Raw genomic sequence first — 10,581 nt, 5'->3', positions numbered from 1 at the left:
GTCAGCAAAAAATATGAAGGTGCCCCAGATTCCCACCTTCCGCCCTTTGCGAGATGTTCCCACAGCGTCTGTCCACCCGGGTCAAGTGTGTTTTCTCCCGCCGATGCTGTGGCATGTCCACATGCTACGTGCTGTGCGGGGATGCCGCTTGGAGCCAGCACATTGAGACTCACCCTCGGAGGGCAGTTCCTTCTGCTTCTAGAGAACCGTCTGCATTCTCCTGTGTGCCAGCCCTCGGTGGCCCCACTGCCGTCCGCATGACCTGCCCTCAGATGAGCGGGCGACAGCTCTCCAACCGGCAGACGCTGGCGAGCGTTTCCTGAGCCCCCCTGCAGGGAGCTGCTCTCCGTTTGTTCAGATTCTTGGCCCGGTTCTTTGTTTCCTAATTAGAAATCAGAGTTTCGAAGACTAGGGCGTAATGCCCGTGACACACCGAGGTGAGGAGAGCGGAAGAAGGGGTGAGTGCTGCCAGGCCGGAGGCGTCTCACTGTGGAGTCCCCAGCTTAACACAGGGACAATGGCCTGAAGGAGGCAGAGCCTCCATCTCGAGCCCAGCCCTTTTTTGTTTTGTTTTCTTTTTGAGACAGAGTCTTGCTCTCTGTTGCCCAGGCTGGAGTGCAGTGGTGCGATCTTGGCTCACTGCAAGCTCCGCCTCCTGGATTCATGCCATTCTCCTGCCTCAGCCTCCTGAGTAGCTGGGACTACAAGTGCCCGCCACCACGCCCGGCTAATTTTTTGAATATATTTAGTAGAGATGGGGTTTCGCCATGTTAGCCCGGATGGTCTCGATCTTCTGACCTCATGATCCGCCCACCTCAGCCTCCCAAAGTGCCAGGATTACAGGCGTGAGCCACTCTGCCCGGCCGAGCCCAGCCTTTTTGACAAGAAAGGAAGCCATCATTTATCAGACATTTTTGTGCTTGAAACTTTTTCACCCTTTATCTTACTACAGTTTCTAAAACCCCTGTGGGGTTCATCATTCCACCCCCTTTACAGCCGTGCTCCAGGCTTAGCGGCTTACCCACAGTAAGACAGCAGCCGCATGCAGGCCAAAGCCACGCCAAGTCCAGCCACTCGTCGCCGCCTGGAGAATGTGTTCCTGCCCTGGGCGCAGCACTTCAGGTCTCCTGAGTCAGCGAGGAAGCCCTGTCCTGAGCCGTACCCAGTGCAGTTGACCCCCAAACAACATGGGAGTCAGCGCCCCAGCCCCGTGCAGTTGAAAACTTTTGACTTCCCCAGCACTTAACTACTAACAGCCTACTGTTGACTGGATGCCTTGCGATAACATAAATAGCCGATGAACACATATTTCCTATGTGGCCTGAATTGTATGCTGTATTACTACAGTAAAGTAAGCTAGAGAAAAGAAAATGTGGTTAAGAAAACCCTAAGGAAGAGAAAATATGTTTACTATCCGGCAAGTGGAAGTGGATCGTTACAAAGGTCTCCATCCTCGTGGTCTTCATGTTGAGTGGGCTGAGGAAGAAGAGAAGAGGAGGATCGGTCGTGCTGTCTCAAGGGTGGCAGAGGCGGACGAGATGGAGGAGGTGGAAGGGGAGGCAAGAGAGGCAGCTGAGCTCAGTGCCACTTTTATTGAAAAATCCAGCTGGGCGTGGTGGCTCACGCCTGTAATCCCAGCACTTTGGGAGGCCGAGGCGGGCGGATCACCTGAGGTCAGAAGTTCGAGACCATCCTGGCCAACATGGTGAAACCCTATCTCTATTGAGAGTACAAAAGTTAGCCGGGTGTGGTGGCAGGCTCCTATAATCCCAGCTACTCAGGAGGCTGAGGCAGGAGAATCGCTTGAAACTAGGAAGCAGAGGTTGCAGTGTGCCAAGATTATGCCACTGTACTCCAGCCTGGGCAACAAGAGCAAGACTCCGTCTCAAAAAAAAAAAAAAAAAAAGAGAAATGAAAACTCCCCACGTCAGTGGACCCTCGAAGGTTAAGCCCATGTTGTTCAGAGGTCAGCGATATTCTTCTTCTTTTTTTTTTTTTTTCCTGAGACTGAGTCTCACTCAGTTGCCCAGGCCGGAGTGCACTGGTGTAATCTCGGCTCACTGCAGCCTCCGCCTCCTGAGTTCAAGCAACTGATGCCTCAGCCTCCTGAGTAGCTGGGATTACGGGAACACACCACCACACCTGGCTAACTTTTGTATTTTTAGTAGAGACGGGGTTTCACCATGTTGGCCAGGCTGGTCTCGAACTCCTGACCTCAAGTGATCCGTCTGCCTCGGCCTCCCAGAGTGCTGGGATTACAGGCGTGAGCCACTGTGTCCACCCTGTGTTCTTATTCTTGACATTCCTCAAGCTGTGCAGACAAGATTGAATTTTATTCGTCTATTAACTTTCCTGTCCCTTTTTAGAGACAATAATTCCATTTATTAATCTGTGTAAAAGGAACGTGTGTGTAAACGAATGACCCCCGCTGGCATCTGTGTCTTTTTCTCACACCAGAGGAGCAGGTACAACTTGCTGCAGGTCCAGAGTGGCAGAAGGTACCTGGACTCACCCCACGGTGTCCTTGGTTCAGTCTCCTGTCCTGTCCTGAACACTTGTAGTTATTCAGTCATACTCAAGTGGGATCATCATCCCTCCACCCAGAGTGGCCACCCTCTCACAGCCGCTCGCCCTCTCCCTCCCAGCGGCCACCCTCTCACAGCCACTCGCCCTCTCCCTCCCAGCGGCCACCTTCTCACAGCCGCTCGCCCTCTCCCTCCCAGCGGCCTCTGCCTCTCCCCGGCTCCTGCCCCTACGTCGCCTTCCTCCACCCACGGGGAATCCTCTGAACCCTGACCCTGACGTTGACACTGTCCCCGCCCCCTCCCCGCCCCCAGGCCTGCGTCACTCCTTCCAGCAGGACCTGTGTGGACCACCTGGCCTCATGCTGGCACCCCTGGCACGGCATGGCCTGCAGCCTGGTCAGCATGGCGAGTCCCTTCCTGGGCTCTTGGAGTCTGTGGGACTGAATGTGCAAGGCTGAAAGTTAGTAACCTGTGGACTCAGGTGACTGTCCTGGAGTCACTTGTAACTTACCGTGCTATCTGTTGTGCAGTTTCCTAAACCAGTCCATCAGATGTTGGGGAACTGACCTGACTGCTGACTCTCAGACCATGGCTTGTTCTCACTGCCTGTCGCCGCTTCTTATCAGACAGCCGTGGTTGTGGTTATCCACAGGCACTAGCAGGTCCCGAAGCCTGCGCTCAGTGGTCCAGGAAGATCGCGGTGTGCATTGTCGTATCCATAGGTGGTGGATTCCTGACTCACTGTCTGTATCATTGAACCCTGCCCCGAGCGTGGCCCGTGCTGGGTCCCGGAGCTGCAGAGGCCTGGCATTAGCTCTGTCTCATAGGACGAGGATGCCATGGTGTCAGGTGCACTCACAGGGTTTCAGTGCCATGGTCACGTCCCTGCAGGACCGGGAGGGCAAGGCCAGTACCTCAAGAAATAGGGGGTGGTTAAGGAGGCGAGCCGTGCCAGACGAGAAGAGCCGCATCCGAAGGCTGGTGGCGGAGACAGGGAAGCTGATCCACGTGCGGGTGTATGAGATGCCCTGAGATCCCGTGTGGCTGTCCTGTATGGACGCCAACCTGCAGAGCAGAGAGGAGCCTGGAGCATCGGGGTTTAGGGTTCCGAGGGAGAGGAGAATAAGAAATGGGTGGAAATTATGTTCTAGAGTCACAGCCTCGAGGGCAAGATGGGAAGCCAGGGCCTGGTGTGGTAGTTCATGCCTGTAATCCCAGCACTTTGGGAGGTTGAGGTAGGTGGATCATCTGAGGTCAGGAGTTCGAGACCAGCCTGGCTAACATGGCGAAACCTCGTCTCTACTAAAAATACAAAAATTAGCAGGGCGTGGTGGTGAGTACCTATAATCCCAGCTACTTGGGAGGCTGAGGAGGGAGAATCACTTGAACCAGGAGGGGAAGGTTGCAGTGAGCCAAGATTGCGCCACTGCATTCCAGCCTGGGCAGCAAGAGCAAAACTCCATCTCAAAAAAAAAAAGGTGGGAGGCCAGGAGGGAGGCCCAGGTGGGGCACTGGAGGGTCGGGTCCCTAAGAGTCTCTCTGGACCCCACATTCTATACCCAGGAGCAGGATGCACACGGACACCTCCTGGGACCTTGAAACCTCTATTCTCCAGCCAGACTTCTTCCTCTGTAACCCTCTCCCCAGCAAGTCTGCTCCCCTGGGGCTGGCTTCACTTCGGAGGGAATCAGGAGGCCCCACTACTGACTTTTCAAGGGTTTCTGCCGTGGTCAAAGGCCCAGTTCAGACACTACCCTCTCAGGTTCCTAGAACTTAATTTCCATGGGCTACAACTTTAAAAATGATGCAAAATTACTACAAAGTTACAGCATTTTTTTTTTTTTTGCATTTAGCTACAGCAAAAACATAGTATTTTAGCTATATTGCAGGTTTTATAGCCAACCTAGGAAGCTAACCACAAATTATAACATTCTTCTGTATAAAAATATATCATACATGCCTAACAGTAATTCCAGAATAAGCTTTTGGAAGCCAGCTTGCTCAGACTTGGCTTTGCTGTCTTCAATCCCATGCTCTCCTGGGCAAGTTCTTTCAGGCCTTGGACTTCAGTTACCCGTCACCTCCCATGGCTCTGCTCCCAGCCCAGAACTGTCTTTGATGCGCAGGCCTGTAATTGCAGCTGCCCACCAGATGAACATGCCCCGGGTGGCTCGGGTGGAATTGGCCCTTCCTGGTTGCCAGGGTGGAGCATGTCCGGTGCTGTCATCCCCTGGGTCCCTGGAAGTCCCCCTGCACTCCAGTCCCGCCACACTTGGGCTCTGCCTCACTTGCATGCTCCGTGGTTCCAGCCGTCCCGGGTCCTGTCACGTGTCTCTCTCCCACTTGGATTTCCGAACCAGACACTGTCCTGTAGACAGAGGCCGTGTCTTGAGCATGTTTCCCCAAATTTAACATGGTAGCTGGCCCAGAATGGTCAGCATTTGCTGCTTGAATGGCTGAGCAAATGGTGTGAAAAATCGCAGCCTCCATCTGGTGACTCGGCTGAATAAAACATCCCGCCGTCTGGTAACACTGAGCTGCCCGCAGTTATTTAGCTCTGAGTTTAAAGGTGACCTATAACCGTCCTTTTTATTTTTTGATTAAAATTTTTTTTTTTTTTTGTCGCTCAGGCTGGAGTGCAGTGGCCAGATCTCAGCTCACTGCAAGCTCTGCCTCCCGGGTTTACGCCATTCTCCTGCCTCAGCCTCCCGAGTAGCTGGGACTACAGGCGCCCACCACCTCTCCCGGCTAGTTTTTCGTATTTTTTGGTAGAGACGGGGTTTCACTGTGTTAGCCAGGATGGTCTCGATCTCCTGACCTCGTGATCCGCCCGTCTTGGCCTCCCAAAGTGCTGGGATTACAGGCTTGAGCCACCGTGCCCAGCCAAAAATTTTTTTTTAGTATTTGGAGATGGGGCCTTGCACTGTTGCCAGGACTGGAGTGCAGTGGCACCATCACAGCTCACTGAACTTCTGAGCTCAAGCGATCCTCCCTCCTCAGCCTCCCAAAGTGCTGGGATTACAGGTGCACACCACCACACCCAGCCTGAATATCTAATGAGAATATTAAAGCAGAATATTCTCAGCTTCTTGGAGTTGGACTGATTTTACCTGTGTTGATTCTGATGAATTTATTGACGGAAGGACGTGGTGTTTTACAGATGCCTGCTCTGTGCCTGTATCTGAGATCATCGCCGTTGAGGAAACAGACGTTCACGGGAAACATCACAGCAGTGGAAAATGGCAGAAAATGGAAAAGCCTTATGCTTTTACAGGTGAGAGAGCCTAAATGTCTTCTCCCACAGTCTTCATTAATTCTATGTAGATTACACGAGAGGGAACTTTTTTGTTACTAGTTTAACGAGCTCAATGTGTTGGTTTATCTTTATGAAATCTTCCTAATATTTTTTTTCCCAAATGCTACCTTTAGTTAATGTTTTAGTTAATGGTCATTTTTTCCCTTATTTTTATTTATTTATTTATTTTTTGAGACGGAGTTCCGCTCTTGTTGCCCAAGCTGAAGTGCAATGGCCCGGTCTCGGCTCACTGCAATCTCCACTTCCTGGGTTCAAGCGATTCTCCTCCATCAGCCTCCTGAGTAGCTGGAATTACAGGCGCCTACCACCAGACCCGGCTAATTTTTTGTATTTTAAGTAGAGACGGGTGTTTCACCGTGTTGGCCAGGCTGGTCTCGAACTCCTGACCTCAGGTGATCTGCCCGCCTTAGCCCCCCAAAGTGCTGGATTACAGGCGTGAGTCATGACATCGGCCCTTTTCCTTTATGTGACCTAAAACGTTTGAAAGATAGGATGTTTTTTCTAATATACCTTGAAAGTTACTAACTCATTAGAAGGTAAGAGAACCCCTGGGGAAGTTCAGTTAGGAACCTATAATTAGCTGCATTTGGTGCATATTCCCTTGAGGTTTTGTCAGTGACGCTGCAAACCTTGCACTAATGAGCGTGTTTGCTTCTGTGCAGTTCACTGTGTAAAGAGAGCACGACGGCACCGCTGGAAGTGGGCGCAGGTGACTTTCTGGTGCCCAGAGGAGCAGCTGTGTCATTTGTGGCTGCAGACCCTGCGGGAGATGCTGGAGAAGCTGAGTACGTGTGTGTTTGGACTGAGAGACAGGATGGCCGTGGTGGCACGCGCACTCCTGATTGGGTGATCTTCCGGACGTGTCTCCCCCTTTCATGCAGCTGGCCATACTGCAGGTGGACATGATGAGTCAGGCTGACTTAATTCCTCATTAGCTGACCAGCCCAGTGAGTGCAAAGGGCATGGGCTCCACAGCCTGGAACCTGGCATGGAGTCCAGCCCCCTGCTCACTAGCCAGGAGGCCTGGGTGCGGGTCACTTACCCTTCTGAGCCTCAGTTTCTCTTTCTGGAAGTGGGGATGGTAATAGCTTTTACATTCGAGGTGAATGTGAGAATTAAACTGGACCCATGGAGGAATACAACTCATATCTGTCTGGGATGTGTCCATATCTTTTTTTTCTCTTTTCTTTTCTTTTTCAAGATGGAGTCTTGCTCTGTTGCTCAGACTGGAGCACAGTGGCGTGACCTCAGCTCGCTCCAACCTCCACCTCCTGGGTTCAAGTGATTCTGCTGCCTCAGCCTCCCGCATAGCTGGGACTACAGGCACTGGCCACCATACCCAGCTAATTTTTGTATTTTTAGTAAAGACGGGGTTTCGCCAAGTTGGCCAGGCTGGTCTCGAACTCCTGACCTCGAGTGATCTGCCCACCTTGGCCTCCCAGAGTGCTGGGATTACAGGCATGAGCCACCATGCCCAGCCAAGGATGTGTCCACATCTGAAATGTAGTAGGAGCCCGGAGCCTGGTGGGTTAGTTATTGCATGCTGAGTAACAAGACTTTGTCACCCTTAAAAAGTAGTAGGATGAGTGGAGACATAACCTGTACAGCAAACCGCCATGACATGCACTTTACCTGTGTAACAAACCTGCACATGTACTCCTGAACTTAGAAGTTTAAAAAAAGAAACATAAGATTCACACACACACACACGCAAAGTGGTTGGTGTTCATTCATTTTGTATTCACAACACTATTTCATGTTGTTTGCTTATAACCCTAATACACAATTTTTTTTGAGACAGGGTCTCGCTCTGTTGCCCAGGCTGGAGTGCAGTGGTGTGATCTTAGCTCACTGCAACCTCCACCGTCCAGGCTCAAGTGATCCTCCCACCTCAGCTTCCTGAGTAGCTGGGACTACAGGTGTGTGCCACCCCGCCTGGCTAATTTTTTTGTATTTTTTTGTAGAGACGGGGTTTTGCCGTATTGCCCTGTCTGATCGCATACTCCTGGGCTCAAGCGATCTTCCCACCTCAGCCTCCCAAAGTGCTGGGATTACAGGTGTGAGCCACTGAGCCCAGCCGATACACAGTCTTGACAGCTCAGTATAGGCTTCACCCGTAGAATAGAAATGGCACGTGTTTAGGTTAGTTTTACGTATCTTTGAATGAATTTGGCATCTACATCAAGAAAGTGAATTTCAGTTTATTAAAAGGAGGTGTTCCCATATATCCACTTCAGAGCAGCATCCTTGCTTGAAAGAACCCTCCTCTTGATTACAACTGGGGTGGGAGGACCTGTGTTTCCACACTTCCCTGTTTAATCCTGGGGGACTTGGCCTCCACCACCTGCTGTCATGACAAGCTCATCCTGACCATCCTCACATCTCAAACCACCACAAGCCCTGTTCCTGTGTGTGTCGTTCCGCACTAGGCTGTTCAGAAAAGCGCGCCCGTTTCTCCCACCTTCCCTTCCTCTCTTTGTCTCTCGACTCCCCGATTTCTGTCCATCCTGTTTTCTTTTTCTCTTTCCCTTTCCTCCTATCAAACCTGTTTTCATGAGACTTTAGGTGATTGATTCCAGACCTGATCCTATAGGTGCAGACTCCAAGAGAAAGTTCTCTGAACCCTGCCTTCCACTGGAGAATGTGTGTTCATTTTCATCTTTATAATTGTGCATTTGGTATAGTCTACTTGTATGTAAAAATTGTATATGATTCTATTGTTTCAGCTATTCTGCAATTTTAACTTCTAACCCTGTTATCTGTTTCAGTGGGCTTTTTTCTTTGTTTTGTTTTTGTTTTTTGAGACGGTCTCACTCTGTCTTCCAGGCTGGAGTGCAGTGGTGCAATCTCGGCTCACTGCAAACTCCTCCCAGGTTCAAGGGATTCTCCTGCCTCAGCCTCCTAAGTAGCTGAGATTATAGGCGCCCACTACCACACCTGGCTAATTTTTATATTTGTTGTAGAGATGGAGTTTCGCCACGTTGGCCAGGCTGGTTTCCAACCTCTGACCTCAAGTGATCCGCCTACTTCGGCCTCCCAAAGTGCTGGGATTTCAGGCTGTTTTAGTGTTTGATTATCATGTCGCAGACACAGAGGATCTCACTCTGAGTGTGCACTGGGTGAATTTTCTTGCTGAGCACACTTGTGTAACCAGCACCAAGATAAAGAAGCAGAATATTGCCAGCTCCAGGGTCCCCCACTGTGCCCCTGTGGTCATGACTCTCCAAAGGGGAACCACTGCCGTGACTTCTAAACAACTAAGTTCATTGTTGTACTTGATAGAAATCAGATCATACAGTATGAACCCTTTTGTGCCTGGCTCTTGGCTCAACGTGACACTTGTGAAGTTTTCCACGCTGTTGCGTGGGGCTGCCGTTTGTTCATTCTCTAGGCTGTATGGTATTCCGTGATGTGAATGTTACGGCCATGTATTCACCCATGGTGCTGTGGCTGGTCATCTGGACAGCTTCCTGATGCGGGCTGTCATGAACAGTAGCATTGTGAACATTCTAGAGCATGTCTTTTGCACCCGTCTGCATTTCTCCTGGGTGCATAGCTGGGAATGGAGTTGCTGGGTTGCATGAGTTTGTTTCATGTGTTGACTTCAGAAGACGCTGCCAGCCTGCATTCCTCCCTCAGGGTGCGGGAGTTCTGGTTGCCCCACATCTTAGCCACACCTTTACATCTTAGCCGTGGTGGGGAGTGTTAGTAGTCTTGCATTGTGATTGTAGTTTGCACTCCCTAATGGTTAATTAGAAACACATTCATTTGTTCATGGGCCATTCGGATATCCCTTTTTGTGAGGTTCTGTTCAAGTCTTTTGTGCATTTTTCCATTTGGTTGTATTTTTTTTCTTTCTTTCTTTCTTTTTTAGACAGAGTCTCGCTTTGTTGCCCAGGCTGGAGTGCAGTTGCGCGATCCTGGCTCACTGCAACCTCTGCCTCCTGGGTTCAAGCGATCTTCAGTTTCCTGAGTAGCTGGGACTACAGGCCACAGGCGTGTACCACCACACCTGGCTAGTTTTTTGTATTTTTTAGTAGAAACGGGGTTTTGCCATGTTGGCCAGGCTGGTCTTGAACTCCTGGCCTCAAGTGATCCACTTGCCTCGGCCTCCCAAAGTGCTGGGATTATAGGCGTGAACCACTATGCCTGGCTGATTGTATCTTTTTCTTAATGATGTGTAGAAACTGTTTACATATTGTGGATCTGAATCTTTTATTGAATTTATGAATTACATAAATTTATGTAATTCATAAGAATTACCCATTCTATAACTTGCCTTTCAATCTCGTATTTTTCTTTTCTTTTTTTTTTTTTTAAGAGAGAGAGTCTTGGCCGGGTATGGTGGCTCACAGCTGTAATCCTGGCACTTTGGGAGGCCGCGGCGGGTGGATCACCTGAGATCAAGAGTTCAGGACCAGCCTGGCCAACATGATGAAACCCCATTTCTACTAAAAATACAAAACTTAGCCAGGCATGGTGGCACACGCCTGTCATCCCAGCCACTCCAGAGGCTGAAGCAGGAGAATCACTTGAACCCTGGGGGCAGAGGTTGCAGTGAGCTGAGATCACGCCACTTCACTCCAGCCTGGGCGAAAGGGCAAACCTCTGTCTCAAAAGAAAAAAAAAAAAAAGGGAGATGAGGTCTTGTTCTGTCACCCAGGCCAGAGTGCAATGGCATGATCGTGGTTCACTGCAGCTTTGAACTCCTGAACTCAAGCAGTGCTTCTGCCTCAGCCT

At 50.5% G+C, this 10,581-nt stretch overlaps 1 protein-coding gene across 1 annotated transcript in view; it reads left to right on the top strand.

The window, feature by feature from the left end:
- The first annotated feature begins 418 nt into the window (after nucleotides 1-418).
- Nucleotides 419-10,581, top strand: part of CERK (ceramide kinase) — a 52,505-nt gene continuing 42,342 nt past the window's right edge. The window contains exons 1-4 of the mRNA XM_011984072.1: nucleotides 419-437; nucleotides 2,724-2,921; nucleotides 5,686-5,799; nucleotides 6,504-6,626. Of these exons, the coding sequence (XP_011839462.1) occupies nucleotides 419-437; nucleotides 2,724-2,921; nucleotides 5,686-5,799; nucleotides 6,504-6,626 (454 nt within the window). The remainder of the gene's footprint in view (nucleotides 438-2,723; nucleotides 2,922-5,685; nucleotides 5,800-6,503; nucleotides 6,627-10,581) is intronic.

This window comes from Mandrillus leucophaeus, unplaced genomic scaffold (genome assembly GCF_000951045.1).
Source record: "Mandrillus leucophaeus isolate KB7577 unplaced genomic scaffold, Mleu.le_1.0 Scaffold26, whole genome shotgun sequence".
NCBI lineage: Eukaryota > Metazoa > Chordata > Mammalia > Primates > Cercopithecidae > Mandrillus > Mandrillus leucophaeus.
Note: the sequence above shows the minus strand (reverse complement) of the source record. Positions and strands in the feature narration are given on the sequence as shown.